General features: G+C 26.8%; 1 protein-coding gene across 3 annotated transcripts in view; it reads right to left on the reverse strand.

Annotated features, from left to right (window-relative positions):
• Positions 1-18,410, reverse strand: part of LOC129618756 (probable serine/threonine-protein kinase cdc7) — a 53,277-nt gene that overhangs the window by 20,130 nt on the left and 14,737 nt on the right. For all 3 annotated transcript variants that reach the window (XM_055533721.1, XM_055533720.1, XM_055533719.1), the window contains exons 3-7: positions 14,841-15,024; positions 7,031-7,213; positions 6,050-6,970; positions 5,454-5,778; positions 5,109-5,333 (exon numbers count right to left, since the gene is read on the reverse strand). In XM_055533721.1, coding sequence (XP_055389696.1) covers positions 5,109-5,333; positions 5,454-5,778; positions 6,050-6,970; positions 7,031-7,213; positions 14,841-15,024 — 1,838 coding nt within the window. The remainder of the gene's footprint in view (positions 1-5,108; positions 5,334-5,453; positions 5,779-6,049; positions 6,971-7,030; positions 7,214-14,840; positions 15,025-18,410) is intronic.

The following is an 18,410-nucleotide window of genomic DNA, read 5'->3' on the forward strand; positions in this document are numbered from 1 at the left end:
TTTTAAGCAAAAGAATCAAATACAAGTATTTAATATTTTAAAATAAAAGTTATTGAATCAACTAATATAGCGCAGTAAATCTAGTATGTATTGTGTCGCCAGGGTTTATAAGAGTCGTCAAATCAAATCCAATCAAATATTTATGCTATTTACAAGAATTTTTATTTACAAAAATGTGTTGCACCTCGGTTGAATTGAAATATCAATGTTTCATAAGCAAAACGACATAGCGTATTTAAAAAAATTGTTAGTAAGCTAAAATCTGAATAAAAATCTTCTATCAAAGAAATCCACTTTGAATTAAATAAATTATATTGCCATCTCCAACTTAAAGAGTTTTTTACAAAGATTATAATCGTCGTTTGAATTAACTGTTCATTGAAAATATAGAGCACTAATTCACGGTTTTTCAACTAGCAAATATTTTGTAACAAACAAAGTGCTCAGTTTTATTCATTTCGCTATAAATAAGTTAGAAAATTTTAATGAAGCTTAACGTTTCAAAACCACCATGGAGCAGATGCAAATATCAAAGTTCATTGCAGCTAACTTTCTCATTTAAAATTATTTTGATTTCATTATTTTGTGAAATTATTCAAATTTTTGGAAGTAAAAAAAGTAGAATTATCCATTTTGTCCGAATGTCATTTAAAATTTGAGTTTTTGAGTGCCTGCATAATTTGAAAAAATTACTAAAAACGAATGAACTTTATCTTATGCCAAAACTTTTTAATTTATATTAATTTTTCTTTTCACCGGTTGCGTGGAAATGCAAGAATAGAGGAATTATTTATCTGGGTTGTTATGTTGAATGAAAAGTTGTTAGAAGGTTATTTGAATTTAAAAAAAAGAGTACAAATGACATTTTCATAATCTTAAGAAATTATCTCGACAACTAATAAGAACAGATTAATTGGAATTTAAAGCTATGTGTTATGCAAATTATAAAATATCGTTGATTAAGTGCTGATCATATCAGATTTTTTTTGTCATCAAGAAATCAATAAAAAAATCAAAAATCGAAATCAACATCATTATAATGTACTTGATTTTATAACCACTTGAAGCAGTCGTCTGCCGTATGAACATGTATGCAACTTTAAAGTCATGTGATTCCGAAAAATGAACAGGTTTCCAAATAATAATTGTTAATGCGCCTGTCTTATACAGTCGCGGAGTTATACTTAAAATTTCAAAAAGTAAAAAAATCAGTCGAAATTGACTTTAAGCCCCTGTAATTCCGACCCTGTAGAGCTGTGAACACTGTCTCCATACAAAAGTTTTGTCTATTAATGAAGGCTTATACAATGGCATATGGGGATGCACTTTATTATGAGCCACCCTGCATTCTTGCTACAGATAAAATTCTGCATTAATTTGGACATATTCGCCTGCCCGATTGTTTGCTTTTTGCACGAACGACCTCACGAACGAAAAGCACAAATATCGCAAAACTTTCATAAGTTGTTTTTTTTTCTCCTAGGCGGGTAACAATACGAGGGCTGTCCCAGAATTAAGTAACCTAAGCAAGAAAACACAAAAATTTTGACAAAATTTATTTTTATTTCTCAACATAGTCCCCTTTTAGGTCGACACACTTTTGCCAGCGGTGTTGAATTGCTTCGATACCATTTTTATAGTAAGAACTGGGAAACTCTGCAAAATAGCCATCAACGCCAGACTCTAGCTCTTCATTTGTAAAAAATCTTCTTCCACCAAGCCTTTTTTTCAAGTTTGGAAATAGAAAGTAAACTGAGGTGGCTAATTCTGGTGAATAGGGTGCGTGAGGAAGCAGACAAATGTGGGCCCTTTAGTTTGATTTCTTCACTCAAACGCTGCAATAAGTTTGCATAATACTCGCCGTTGATTGTTTTTCCCTTCTGAAGATAATCAATAAAATTTATCCCACGCGCATCCCAAAAAACGGACGCCAAATCCCTTTAATAATTTCAAAAACTAATTAAGATACCATCAAATTGATTAGAAAGTTCGAAATTATAGTTTATAAACGATTCGAAAATTTTGTTTAGCTGGCTGACTAGGGTATATTATATTATCATGAGTATAGTTCAGACAGCTAAAATCGACTGAAATGTTTTTATTTGTTATTATTTCCATCCGCGCTTAAAATATTAGTTTAATGTTATATCGTAGTCAGAACAGTCATTTTTTTTAAAGGTTTGGAAAAAGTATTTTGGTTCTGTTCAGAAAAAGTGGAAAAATTAAAAATTCGGAAAAGCATATAAAATCCAACGTGATAATTTCAAAATAATTATTTCAAAAACTTTTGATTTCGGGACATTTTATGAATTTGGTTTTCAGCGGCGCTCTGCATTTAAATTAAAAAACAGTCTCTTACATTACATTTTAATTCGGAAAATTTAATCAAGTGTTAATATTTATTTTTAAATACAAAGTTATTATTTATTTAATATAATTTTATAAGTTATTCGTGAATTTTTTAGATAATTTGTTTGGAAATCAAATAAAAAAGTTAGATCAAACTTGTTTTACCAAGGAACAATAAAAACCGGAAACAGAATAAAAAATCAGCTTAAACGTGGAGCTTCTGCGGGAATAAATTTTTGAATATGGGTTAATTTTTAAGAAAATAATCATCAAGTTTCATTACTAGTTTACTAGTTTCAAAATTAACAAGGAAGATTTTAGCGAAATTTTAACAGGAATGGAAACCCATGTTAAATCATCTTCGATTTCTGTTAATTTTGAAAAATATACATTTAAAAGAAATGAAGTCGATGAAATTAAGTAGAGTGAAACGCAAAATGGAGTAGTACGGAAGCTCTATTTCATTTACAAAGAAATTTTATCCATAAATTCAAATTTTGTGACATACAATTCGGGAATATATTTGAAATTTTTAATTTATTCCATCAGCTAAGAATCGTTTTGTATAATTTTCCAAGGCAATAATTATTGAATTTTCTTAAAAACTTTGTATTCGTTCTCTATTCTTCTGACTTTTAATTTACTACAAAGTCTAACTAAACCTTTATAGTCCTTCTTAATCTTTTCTTAATTTTTTTATAGTAAGCAGCAGTTCTAGAGTATATATCAAACATTTTCAAAGAAATTATAATAATTTTCCAAAATATTACCGTGAAAATGCTGAAGTTACTTTTCGTATTTATAAAATTATCAGTTATATTCCATTTTTAATTAAATATTTTTAATAAAAAATTTTACGAGAAAATAATCTAGTTCTATGCATTTATGTGCTATTTACAAAGATATTTGTTAAATAATTGGAATATAAAGAGTTCTTCTCTTTAACATTTTCAATTAGATTTAACAAACTTACTTAGGTTTAAGTAATACTTGTTTTTACATTAAAACTGAAAAAATATTTATATTCCATTTTTGTATACCCAGAGTTCAGCTCTTCTTTAGCTATTTTCAATATTCTTTTCAATGGTATTGTTATGAAGATGTTTTCCATCTTTTGCATATTTTATTCTTTTGAATTTTCCATGTTTAGCTAAAATTTCTAATTAAAAAATTTTTTAAATTCTTAATACTTGGAATTGTTTTCTATGTTAGGAATTGTGCTTATTTACATATATTTTTTTATAGAATGTTGCTTTTTATAAAATCTATTAGTTCTGTAGAACAAAACTAATTAAATTGTGTATGTTGACAAGTTATTTAAATATTAGATTCATTTAGCAATTTCTATAAGGCTATAAAAATTTCTATAAATTAAATTGTAAAAAAAAAATTTTCTTTTTGACCTAATTTTGTTTTTCACAATATACATACATAATTTTCTATTTATTACATTTTTACAAATGACATTAATAACAATATCTACAAATTGGAACCATACAAAAAAACAAATTCTTGATTTCTTAACTGTACGTTTATACTTAAGGGAAATATGAAATAATTTCCAGCTTCATAATTTCTGATAGCAGAAACTATGGCTAGTTATCTGATGACAAAGTGATATTTCGCCAGTATTCCGAGAATTCTTGAGTTCTTTTGAGAGAATTTGAGTTCTTCTGAGAATTCTAGACCGTTTTCAATAACTAGAAAACTCAAGAATGGAACTTTACTTTTTGAGAACAATAATGATGCCTATAGATGTAAGTAGTAATATAATTTAATATGAAGGCAGGTGGCTTTATTTCTATGACCACCACTGTATATTCAATCATAACCTAACTCTTTTAAAAATCTGCGGTAATAAATTATCACTAATTATAATAAACAAATAATTTTAATTTTCCCCCATAGAAAATATAGCAAAAATTAAAAACCATAGAAATTTAATATGCAATTTTAATTTGATTGAAATTTTGCTTGGACAACGTTAAGACCCAAAAAATAAGAAAACTAAATTTATATGGTCTTTCCATTGATTATAATTACTTCATTTTGGTCTATAGCTTTAAAACGTTAATACATATTTTTTCTTTAATATTTTAATTATACAAATAATTGGTAGGACCCAATACAATGTTTATTAATACTTCTTTTTAGAAGTTCCAAGTGACAATGCTTTCATATAATATTTATTACTGCAAATTATAAGTCTACGATTTTAGTTAATGCATTTGATTAATTGTTTTGTTTTTAATTGTAGAACCAAAACTGGTTATTTCTTACTAAACTTAAAAAAATTAATTTCACATAATAGCTCGACATATACTCATGCGACTAATAATATTTTGCTTTATAATTTGGGACTTGAAACAGACCTTAAGCTGTTCAAGTCTTAGTATATGCAAACTACTTAAGTTGCAAATTCTCCATAAGCGTTCAAAATCTATGCATGATCTTGTAAATTATTTTTACAATTGAAATATTAAAGAAGAAAAATATATTAACGTTTTAAAGTTATAGACCAATTAATGTACGTTCGTTTAAAAATTAGTTCTGACTACCAAATTCCAATGCATTTCCACACAATTAATTTTCTAAGTGTAAATTGCTGAATTGTACAACAACACATTATAATTGTAATTTGGATATTAGAGATGTTCTCTATTATATATAAGTGCAAGAAATAATATTTGCTAAATTGTAATTCTTAATTCTTAACATACTAAGACAATTGAAAAACTAACGAGTTAATATTTTCATACCTGAAATCGTTGACATCGTTCTGTTATGGTTTCCCTTTACCAATTCTGATGGTCTCAGAGTTGGTTCTTCGACTACTTCTAAACCGGAATCTGAATCTGGGCTATCACAACATAGGTTATTGTTATCGTTGTTATGATCATCATTATGAATTTCATTTGAAAATAAGGAGCGTTGGGCTGTCGCTTTCAGTGGAGGTGGCAATGGCGGGGGTGGTGGACCATGTGCTAAAAAATAAATATATATAAAATATTATAAGTAACATGAAGGAAAATGAAACAAAACTTTTATTATTTGTATAACATAATATTTAAATTTAAATAAAAAGAATTGAAAGTTTGGCTTACCTTTTGGCGTTGTTTGTGTATGTGGTGCTGATACAACTCGTTTTAGCGGTCGACTATTTGTGTTATTTTTACAGCTTAAATTGTTGTGAATAATTGAATTATTTTTATTTGCTTGCTTAGTACGTTCAACAATATCTTCTGGTGGGCAAACACTTTCATATGTATCACTTTTAATACCACTATTATGTGTATTAAGCTGATTTTTAATATTGATATTCTTTACTGTATACGTATCCTTTCTAGGTGAATCATATTTACTACTGTTTAAGTTACTGATTGAATTTGATTTATTACGTTTACAGAGTGACCCACGATTATTAAGATTCTGAAAAAAGCAAATAATAATTTTTATGTGCAACTATATTTTGCAGCAAATGTACTTAAAGTCAAGAAAGGGTTGGGAAAAAGACGGTGTATTTCACGGTAATGTACAAAAAATATACAAGAATTAATAATAATTTTAGATAACATTTAGATTTTTAAGTTTTTATAAAAATTAATGTTTTATATATAATATTCTTGTAAGATATTTAGCATTTCACTTAAAATGACAATCTTTTGGCAATTAAAAATTGTTATGTAAAATTTTAACTTACATGACTACCATATTGCACTATGACATCATTACTCCTGGTTGAACTGGCACTAGCTGATCTACTGTGTGAACCGCTATCTTTAGAACGGCTCCTGCCTGGATTATTATATCTATCTTTAATCATATTACCACCAATAATTCGAATATTTGTTTTATTACTAGCACCATTTAATTTAGATTCTTCTCTAACTAAATAAATATCTTCATAATCATGATTGTCATTACTAGTATTTTTAACAGAACCATTAATTTTAGACTTTTTACAACTACCATTTATAGAAACGGAAAAATTACCACGATTATTATTATTGTTATTATTATTATTTAATCTACCACTTGATTTTGGCGAGTCTGTACTCGAACGAACTGAAATTGATTCATCTGAACCGCTTGCAGCACCACTACTGCTAGAATGAACTTCAGCTTGGACTGTCAAAGCATTCGTGTGATTATTTAAATTTTTTGAGCTGGCATGGCCATCTTTGTTACTACTACAATCCGAGTCAAAAATATCTTTAACTCGGTTATATATAACTTCTTGGGGATCATGTAAAAAAAACGATTCCCCGGATATACTCCCGTTAGGTGATGGTGGCGTAATTGAACCATTTCGCATTGGGTTCACATATAAACCGTCGTTAGGCATTACGCCAGTATAGATTTTTTCCGATGATGTCCTAGATTGAGTACCAAATGAAGCAGAATCATGACTCTTTCTTGCTGATGGTGGATGTAAATAAAATGGTTCAACATCTGAACTACCAGACGAAGATTTTGATTTAATTGTATTACTACGACTTGATTTACTACTTGTGTTGTTGTATTTCATTGCAGTTTTCTGACGAACGCTACCGAGTTTATTATTTCCGTTTTGTGACACATAATCTACTGTCGTACCATGTTGGACAAGAACATTTAGACACTGTAAAATAAAAAGAATTTAAAAAAAATTGTTTTTAAATACGTAATAAATCTTCAGTACCTCAACTTGTTGATTCTCTGCAGCATCATTGATTGGGCTTTTGCCATATTTGTCCAATGATAATTTCGCTCCATGATTAAGCAACCACCTTACAGATGATAAATGACCACGCGATGCAGCGAAGTGTAATGGTGTAGCACCATCACCATCGCGTAAATTAGGATCAACACCCTGCTCTTCAACCTGAAATCAAAATTTTTCATTAGAGTATCTTGCATTTTCATCAAATTTTAAAAAAAAAATTTTTGCCTAAAATTTTTAAAAATTTTAAATTTCAATAATAAGGAAAATTAAAGTCTTTACAAATTTAACACACATAATACAGAAATATTTTAGGCAAAGTTTAAGCAAAATAAATTGTTTGTATGGTAAATAATTTCTGAGTGAATGCAGATAACCACTGAAAAAAGCGCAAACTTTCTACAAAATATGCGTTTTTATTGTTTTTTAACGACTTTAAATAGAAAGTGGCCTTAGTTCTACAATAATTTGAGGTTCTTTCGTTCTTTTAATCTTCTCTCTCAAATGGGAGCGAGTTTTTGCACAGGTTCGGGTGTATTCGGGTGTATTCAACTTTTTTATCTATTGAAAAGCTTAGACAATTTTTTTAGCCGATATCAAAATCAAAATGCATTTGAATTGTTTGTTGTTGTCCAAACTGCATAAAGTCCATTTAGTCTGTAGAAGAAAACTGAGCAATTTCATTTTTGGTTTGATTTATTATAATATGATCGCAGAACATACACACATACGAGTACCAAGTTCAGATATAAATATGCAAGGTCATAATTTCAAATTATTGCATGTAATGTAAGTTCTTGCCATTAAGATAAGACAATAAATATTCATTTCATAATTTATGCACACACATATGTATATAATATGTATATGAGTTCATGTCATGTGATATTTAATTTTACAGCTATTTCAAATCGCGGCATCGTTGAAAACTATTTTTTGTTGCAATCTTTGCTTTTGTTGTACGTTATAATTGTAAAATTATTAGTATAGAAAGCAAATATTAAATTTATTATTAATTGAAGATTTCGTGAACAGTAAAAATAAATTGACGGTTCGTTAATTCTAGAAAAAATATGTAGACTCATCAGTTAAATAAATTTAAGTTGAAACTTTAAAAAGATTAACGTCTAACTGAACATATATTTCTATTTTTTCTTGTTTTAATTACTAGAGTGAAGGAGAAAAAAATCATAGAATATTTTTGAATGAGTTCAAGTGTGTATGTATGTATGTAGGCGAATGAAAATGTGCTACTCAGCTTAGAAAATATTGTGGTCAGAGTATTCATTTAAAATATAAGATTAAAATTAGAAATAAGTAAGTAAATAACTAATTACTGAGGCTTGACCAACATTAACTCTTAACATATTTAATGATACACTTTGAATTAAATTTAAAATTTTGAATTTATAATGCCAGATTTCATTAACTGTTAATTAAAATTAAGAAAACAAAAAAATTAAGTTTGAATTAATTTATTTTTTTGCACATATTAAAAATTGCTGTAAAATCAGTTTAAACAATTAAATATTCTAATATTTTCTTTTTAAACAATATTATGGAGTCTTGAAAAGGATCATTTGCTGAAGCTAAAATTGCTATGATAAGTAGATTCTTTACGCACGGAAGAATAAAAAGATTGGTTACGTGATACATTCCTTCGCCGGGAGTACTGCTTATTGTATAAATCATTCTTAGATACATAAACGCGATTTGGATCCACATCGTATTTAAATGACAGTTGTGCAAATAATTTATCAAAAGATCCTATCAACTCCGTAAATGCGATGAAAGAACCACTATTAGATATAAATGTCAGTTATTTTAATGTGCTGTATTTTCGATTTCGGGTCTCGACCATTATTAGAAACATATATATACTGGAGTATAATATCCATATTTTTAACCTTTTTGCTTGGATTTTATTCAAATTTTATGCGTAATATTTTCTTACGACCATGCGTCTCACATGTGACCCATTATGTGAACCTGTTATATAAATTTTCAGGGAGCGGTTCTAGATGTGAAAAATATGTAGATTTCATGAAAACTCTCTTCACAATTCAAAAAAATTTCTCTACGTTTCATTCAGAGTTGTATAACAGATAAATAAATCAAAGTGCAAAATAATTTAACTTTTTAATCTATATAACATTTACAATATTTATAAACATAAAATATAAATTAAATTGTCAAGATTATTTTTGCAAAATTAAACTGTCAATATTGACAATAAATATTTTCATTTTCAAAATTTCCCGTTTACATTGTACGTGTGATTTTCTTAAGTTTGTATAACAGTTTTTGTCACTTGCCTTAATAATAAAACATTAAATTTAAAAACTTTCCAAAAGAATTAAATGCATATACATATAGTTATATTAAAAAAATCAATTTATGTCATTAAAACAATAAATCTTTTATTATTTTTTACTTAAATTATATTATTAGAAAGTTTTCAAGAAAAATAAATTGTTATGTCTTTGTATTCAACAATTGATTGTTATATTTTAACTCACCACAAAAAGAGAGTAGCAGGAGAAACATAAATAATAACAGTTTTAAACGTCAATTTTTTTACACATTATTGAAAGTCAAGGCCATTATTTACATGTACACGAATATTTTAAATTATCCTGAATGTATACATAAGTGATATTGTTTGAATCAAACATGTTAAAATACAAGTTTAAAATAAGAAAAAAGCGATTCATTTAAACTAGTTCTTTTACATACGTTTTTATGTGTTGTTGTCATTCAAACTTTGGAGCTATATAAATGAAATAATTTCATATGTGCTAAAATTAATAAATGCTGAAAATACATACACACATATGGACACAGATATGGATGGCATATACGTGCCTACAAATGCATGTATGTATGTAAAATATGTGGTGAAATTTTAAGAATAAGATTTCAATTAGTTTGACAGACAACAAGTATGGGAATGATGTTTGACGTTAAAATCATCTTTTTCGTATCGGGTATTTCGAAACTTCTCAGAGAAAGAAAATAAATCATTTCCAAACACATGGCTTTTCTTATTGAAAAATGAAATTTATAAAATTTTGTAAAAATTTGCTATACATTGATCAACATGTTTTCAAAAATTTTTAAAATTTATTTTTCTGAAGACTCCATAGTTAACCTATAAATGATGTCTGTAAAATTGTAAATATCGGCAGTAATTGAGTTTATATCGTTTAATAAAAGGATATATTTCCCTGTAAATCTCATTGTGAGGAATTTTGTAAAATAAAATGTTTTAGAAATTGAAACGGGAAAAAATTCCAAATCTTTACTAATCGCATATTATACGTGACAATAAAGATGGTCGAAATCGATAAATCCTAATGACACCAAGTCAATTTTTCTTCGGAAATTCACTCATATGTTGAGGAAACTTGAATGATCTATTGGCCTGTTGGTCTGTCAGTAGTGCACACATGTATAATTATTTTCACTCAACACATTTTTAATAAAAGTTATATTTATCTATAATATAATTTTTATTGATCAACTGAACTTTTATTACAGTCCAAATTTGCATGATACATAAAGAAATAATCAAAGGATTTTTTTTTAATATTTCAATTCTTGTTGTTACGTTCTTTCATATTTTAACTCTTGTTGTTAAATCATTTAACAATTTTTTGGCTCGCAAAACAAATTTTCACTAGACGCCGATTTTTGGCTTTATATATGAAATTGATTAACACACTTTCTTCAAATTCAATATCCGAGCTTTATTTGTCAACTGAACTAACTCACAAATTTCCTAAGAAAATCACTTTCTTATTCTCTAATAACTAAAGCTCTACTAATAACTAAATTTATATTAACTATAAAAATACTATAGCTTTCTGTATATAATATTTTACAGAAAATATAAAATTTGGAGGAATTTGTACTTACCGTCCGAGACTTGCGCTATTATTCTATAATTATATATTATGTTGCAATGAGAGTTTTTAGAATAACAGTTGAGTACCTACATAACTAAGTGACTGCCAGTTCAATGTAGGTGTAGAATGTAACATATCATTTATGTAAACCACTACAAGATATTTTTAGAATTTGAAGATGAAAGTTATGAAAACTAAGAGTCAAAATTGGTTTTTTTATATTTAAGATTCCAGATAAGCGGACAATAAAAATTAAATACGAAATTAAGGTAAAGTTTATCATTTTATTTACTTGTAACAGTTTCGATTGTATTATTTCTGTAATAAAATATAATGTTATGCGGGCACATATTCTAATAATGATAACTTGGAACCTTGACTTTTAATGCTTGTATCTGAAATATTGCATTCGATAATAAAATTCAATAAGTAGAACACAAATTACATAGTTTAAGAATTAAAAAATTTTTTTAACTGTGAAATCACAAAAACAAAACCAAAAGAAAACAAAAACCCACCTTTTTTATTCACTCTTTATGTAAATTGTGTCTCTATCTTTTTATATGACTTAGAAAATAAATTTTAAATTTTTACATATACATATCAATGTAGACCTATTTAATAAAACCTGTGTTCCTACTACAGTTGAATACTAGTTTTACCTTTAAAACGTTTAAACTGGTCTTCTTACATGCATTCATAATACATACATTCTTTTATGTATATCTATAATGTTAAAGACTAAATTTACGATATATTTACATCTTATGCAATAAACGAAGTTTGAAAATAGCCTGTTTTTATTAGAAGTTTTTCAAAAATAAATCCCAGTACTATAGATATTTCTATTATATCGAACTTCTAGTCTAAAATTTTAATGTTACTCATTCATTGAATCCATTATTTTAAAAATGCTGCAAATATTTCTTGAAAACAAAAATGTAGGTGAATGTTATACGCAAGTAAATGTGTATGTATTTATATTCCTATAAATATATAGTAAACTTGTTCTCATTTTGATTTTGTACAAATCGTTGAAGATTAAGTATTATTTTAGCAATTATTTAGAACTAGATACAGTTACATAAAATGTTTCAAATATCAAAGAAATATTCAAAAAGAATATTATTTAATGTTGCATGACACAGAAAATAGATCGAGACATACAACTCTTTGGTATGCAAAACGTCTATAAATAAACTGTTATCCTTATGAATTTGTGTTTATTCAATATTACATTCAATATTGTACTCAATAAAATTGCTTTAATATAATAAACCGCACAGTATTTGAATTCTGGTTAATATGGTGATATTGAATTATTGCTCGAACATTAGTCTTAGAATGCATTGTATTTAATCTATATAAAGTAGAAATTTTATCATTGAACAGTTTTAAATTGATAAGGATGTTTAAAATTTTTATGTAAAGAAAGATGCTTTGCTTCATAAATTTCGAAATATAAAGGAAATTAAACTATATTGCAGTAGAATAATTGTCTTATGTCAAAAAACAAACAAAAGGCTATTAATAAGATGAAATAAAATAAAGTTGGATCAAAGCAAGTTTTATGAAAAACAGCACTTTTCCTCGAATAAATATAGATTTTAAAAACAATCTACTACATTATTTTATTACTACCGTTCATGTATATCAAAACATATCAAATTATCGCATATACTTAGGATGAGAAAAAAAAAAAAAACAAAAATAAATTGACCAAAGCAATAAATAAAGCTGGAACTGGACGATTAAATAAGTGAGTTAAGATGAATTATGTTTTTTGATTGTATGGAATTCACCATTATCTTTTTGCTTCTTTTTTGTAGTCGAAATTTAAAATGTTTGAAGTTTCTGAACTATAAGGCACCGGAAATTCAAGTTTTACAATTTTTGAGAGATGATAACTTGAAAGAAGATGGGGGTGGAAAAAACTTTCTTCTAGAACGAAATGAATAATTGATCAGCATCTAAAAGATAAAATTTCAAGCTTGTACTTCTTACCGTCTAAAAGAAAAATTACATCAAAAATTTGAAAAAAAAACGTGTTTGAAATAACTGTTCATTTTACAGGACCATAAAGACAAAATGTCTTTTGGATCTTAATGCTAGTGCTATGACTCAAATTTCACTACCTTTCAGCGTTTCTGCTTTATAGAAATAAGTTAATACTAAAGATCTATTTATGTATATTTGAGGTTTCTAATACAAAGGGTTGAGAAGCTTTATGCAGAGATAAACGAATAGAAGGTCGGACAGACTGAAACTAATAAGCAAATTTTTCTAATATTTTTTGGGTAAAGTGCTAAAAATGATCTATTGAAATTATTCTCTCATTATCACATAATTTTACATAAATTCAGGAGATAGCCAATATAAAACTGGAATTGCTGTATTGATTATAATTAATTTAGTTATAATGAGGCACGTGAGTATTCTTTCGCATAAAATGGCGATTTCAGGCTCACATTTATTAATAATTTTTTATAATAATTCAATTTTTTTTAGATAATTTCTGACATTTAAAAGCTTTTGAATTGGCCACAATAGTTTGTCAAAAATTTGCACCTTTGCGACAGGGACTCGAAATTATTATAATAGTACTAACATTTATATTTTGTGTTCCAAATTTCATATCTTGAACGGCGTAGAAACTTTGTGGAATAAAACTAACAGGCATATTTTTCAAAGCATCAAGCTTAGAACCGTGGGTAGTTATTGATTTTTGATTGTTTATAGTTGTAATTTTACGAGAATCAAACTTCACGTTAGAGATTCGTAGTCTTGATAAATTCGAATTGTATACCAGTTTTTTCGGCCGATATAAGTAGAGCATAAGATTTTTATCTGTACTTGTGATTTTAGTCATAATTTTTTAATATTATGTGAATGACTAAGTGAATAAACTTTTTTTCTTAGAAATATTGACAAATAGGTCAATGTAGTGAATGAAATATGATAAAAAATCAATCATGATAGTTAATTAAAGTTGACGAATAACAGTTTATATGTAATTGATTATTCAGAAGCAGCACACCTATGTATCAATGGTTTGAATTGCATGTGCAATAAAAAGTTACCACTGCTTTCCAATTGATCTATTTCCCGATTGAATATAATGTTAAAATGAATTTGAAAGGAAGAAGTACATCAAAGTAACAATTTATTATCAAAAACACAAATCTTGCTTGAAATTCACAATTTCTAATTCACAATTACTGTAAAAGGCTTCCTTTTTTATTTCTTTGTGAATCAATTAAAGTTAATTAAATTTTAATATTTCCTTTCTTGTAAATTTATTGTCTTATAAACAACATTGCTTTGAATATCAATAGTAACAAGGGGTTTGACTGGGATGAAATAAATCTTAGAACAAAAAAACCATTTGAGTTTTTTATTATTTGCCCATATTAGTAAAAATCAACTTTTTTAATAGTTAAAAATAAAGCGTTTCATTGTCGTCGCTTTATAATTTTAGAAATGGTCTACTTTTTTATATTCCTCTGGAGGTTTTAAAATATGCAATGTACACTGAAATACCTGCATAATAGGATTATTTTTTTTTATTGCATTATTCCGCGCATTCAGAAAAAAAAGAGAAAAAAGTAGTAAAGAAACGCAGTTACTTAAATGACAGCAACTGATATTAAAATGCAAACAGTTACAACGAATAAGACAGATTTTATTTTCTATTTCCACTTTTTTTTTTTTTGTAAAGCATTTAGAATTTTTATTATAGATATCTTTTTTCATTTTTGTTTAAAGCGAGAATTCTTTAAAACAAGTTCTTAATTATAAAATTATTTTTTTAAAGTAGGTTATCCAGAAATAAGAATAGTTTTTATATAGAACAAGCAAAAAGAAAATCAAAAAATACAAACCATCCATTTGAGACAATCTAAACATCCCATTTGTGATGCAGCATGAATGGGAGCCATGCCATCCCGTGCTCTTACATACAGAGATCCACCAGCCTCTAATACTAAAAATTTCAAAACTTCTAAATGACCTTCTTGAGCCGCTAAATATACTGGTGTTACATCATTGTCCATTTGAGTATTAGCACTAAAAATAAAATAAAATAAATTCGTTAAAAATTGGATTGAATACGGTTGAATACGCACAAGAAAGATTATAGTCGAGTTTACTAAAATTATTTCAAATTATGTGTAAGGTGGTTAAAAGTATTGCAAATTTGCTGATGTTGTTATAATTAAGAACGTTTGGATATATTAGCAAAAAATACATATTTAATTTAATTTTGATTAAAAGTCTATGTTAACCCTCGATTTTAAAAATCAATATTCATTTTATTGTTTGGTAAGATTTGTCAAACAATTCAACAAAGCCAAAAATTATTTTGGTATTATCGGCAAGGCTTGATAAATAATCTGTGGTTATAGAGCACATATTCGTAGCATTATCAATTCATTTGCTGTTGCATATCAAAATCCGATGTAAGTAAAAATACATCAAACATATGATTTTTAAAGTATCTAGCACATTCTCTTTGAATCAAAAAAAAATATATTGTGCATTAACATTTTGTTCGAATTCAATAGCTAATTAAAGAATTACCTATATTATAACAAAAATTTGTTTATTTTAATGAAAAGTAACTTCAAAGTAAAGAGTGTTAGAAATTTTTGTTTAATAGAAAATCGAAGTGAAATTTTGAAAACAAACCGGTTTGACATAACGGGTAATTCTATAACGATCACGGTGTCATTTGAATGTTTGTTCATGCTATTTGACAAAAAAAACAAGCTGCTTGTCATTTCTCTGCGCTTGCGAAATTTAAAATATGTTTACGTTTTGTTTATGGCCAATACAATAAATTATCGAAAAATGCCATTTTTGCTACTTAGAGTGACAATTAGGGACATTATGAGAATAGATTCGATTCGATATTTGGTATCCATACTTCTTACAAGGGAAGTATCAATAATTCGATATCGATCTTTTAATATTTGGAGGAAAAATAATAAAGTAACCGCGAAAATTTCAAATAATGAGATGAGATAAATAATTAATTAATTTTATTCTATATTAATGTAAACTAAGACCAAAACTTACACAAAAGTTCATTATTTAATTTTTGAAAAACGCTAACCCCGACTGACCACGATAATTTTACAAATTACGCATTCAAACGGAACTAAAATCGCCTGTCATATGTAATAGGTGTTTCCTGGCTTGAATGTGACATTTTGGTATTTTCTGATGTGAATCATTTTTTGAACCAATTCTCTTAGGAATGAGGCAAATTTATTGAATTATAGAAAATAGATTTAAGTGGAAAATAAATCGTGATGATTATTTTATTCAAATATTTCTATGAGCTTTAAAAAAATAAATACAAGATTAAAACAGCAACAGGCTATTCAACTTATAAATAAGTGTCACTCATGAAGATAATTGTAACATGAATTACATAATACAGTGGATTGGTTCTCTGATGATGTTGTAATACGAAGATTAATTTTTAAATTACATAACAACTAACGTCATATGGTGTTTTTATTAAGTTTTTCAAGAAATGCAGTACTAGTATTAAAGTTGAAACACTTAATGTTCTTGTAACAGCATTCATTTATTCAAAATTTCAGTCCTGTTAGTTTTTATATGAATTATTTTAAAAGCTTGCCATAAAAATTCATTTAACCATAATTAAATTCACCAGATTGTGAAATTAATGTGTAAAGAATATTGAATTTTCAATAATAGATCGATCTGCAGAACTATCATTAGAAAAATTCTCAATTATTTCCAAACCATGCTATCGCAGATTATTGTACTATTGTAGTTATGTCTTGAACTGTTTGCAGCTAATACAAAAATATAGTTCCAAACGATTGCGTTTCAAACAAAGGAATCGTTTAAGAATCTAGGACTTATAAACAAGATAAAAAAATTACATTCTGGGAATCTATACCTAAGTTGCACGGAATCACAAATTAAAGATACAAATAAATGTTAAATTAAGTAAATTAGTAGCTCCACAATTTTTAAACGCGTCTTAATTTGTATGTGATCCAGTCAATAATGTTATATGCCATGCAGATAAATACTCCCGTTAAATTCGAACACAACACGTGATACGAAACACTTTTTACAGATTGAAAATATTGTAAAAAGTGTTTGGCATCACGAGTTGTGTGCAATTATACCACAATTTCAAAAATTTGATGACTAACATTTTAACTAAAATGTTCTAACTTATTTTTCCATCTAGAATTGTGTAAAAGTTTTGTGAGTAGACGGGGACTGACTGATTGGAATTATACGGTACATTTTTTCATATTTTTACATTTAAATTCAAAGTACATTTAAATAAATAAATATTGGAACATCCACCCACTTTATCGCATACGTGTGTGACTTCAAGTGTCTATGACATAATTTCTAAGTTAATAAATTTTTGTTTGTTTTTATATAAATTAGGTCGTTAAACTTTTATTCGAATTTTCAAATTTTTTTTTTTTTTTGTTATTGTTACTTACGAGAAAAATTTTCACTATGTTGTATAAATGGTGCAGTAATTTTGCAAACACGATAATAAAAATTAAAGAAAGGAAACGTTAACGAGTGTTGTGCATGCAATCAATGTGAATTGCAATGGAAAACAACAGAACTTTATTAAAAATTGCCAGTCGATTATTTTCGTTCACATAACAGAAACACTGCTATAATTCAAGGAAACATGAATTTTATGTAAACAAATATACAGACACTATAATGTACATATTTGTAGTTTTGTATGTATCAACTGTGTTTATAGCGATAAAAAAATATGCAACAGATACATAAATATTTTGATGCGCAATGATGATTTTTTTGAAATGCACTCATTCATTCATATTAATATTTTGGTCGTGTTTTATAATAAAATATTTAAGAAGCAATTTAATTGTACACCTATCATATTTGCTTTAATTTGTAAAATTTGTTTATGAAAATGATTGTGGCTTAATTGTTAACGTTTTAAAATTAAAATTAGTTGAGCATAAACTACTTAGCGTTGTTTTTTTTTCTTAATTAATAAGTATAACTTTGCTTAGAGAAAACTTAACATCATTCAATATCGTAAATATTTATAGCAATAAAAATACATTTTGTAAATTTCACTTTACTCATACCATTTAAAAGTTTTTCTATTTGTATTACATTTTAATCAAAATACAACGATACAAAAATGCTCAAATAAAATTTACTAAATCTAAATTTTAGCAGGAATATTTTTAAATCGCATTACATAGAATTTTAACATGGACTAGAGAATTTGAATTATGATTTTATATGAATTTTAATTACATTATTAAAAAAAACTATTCATGATTACGGAGATCTGAAGGATACCATCAAACTAATATAAAATTTCTATTAAAATTAGTAAAGCAAATTCAAGTCGCTTGGCAAATAGATAATTTTTATATCGATGTATTTTTAAA

Source organism: Condylostylus longicornis, unplaced genomic scaffold, assembly GCF_029603195.1.
Source record: "Condylostylus longicornis isolate FDR11 unplaced genomic scaffold, ASM2960319v2 ptg000010l, whole genome shotgun sequence".
Taxonomy (NCBI): domain Eukaryota; kingdom Metazoa; phylum Arthropoda; class Insecta; order Diptera; family Dolichopodidae; genus Condylostylus; species Condylostylus longicornis.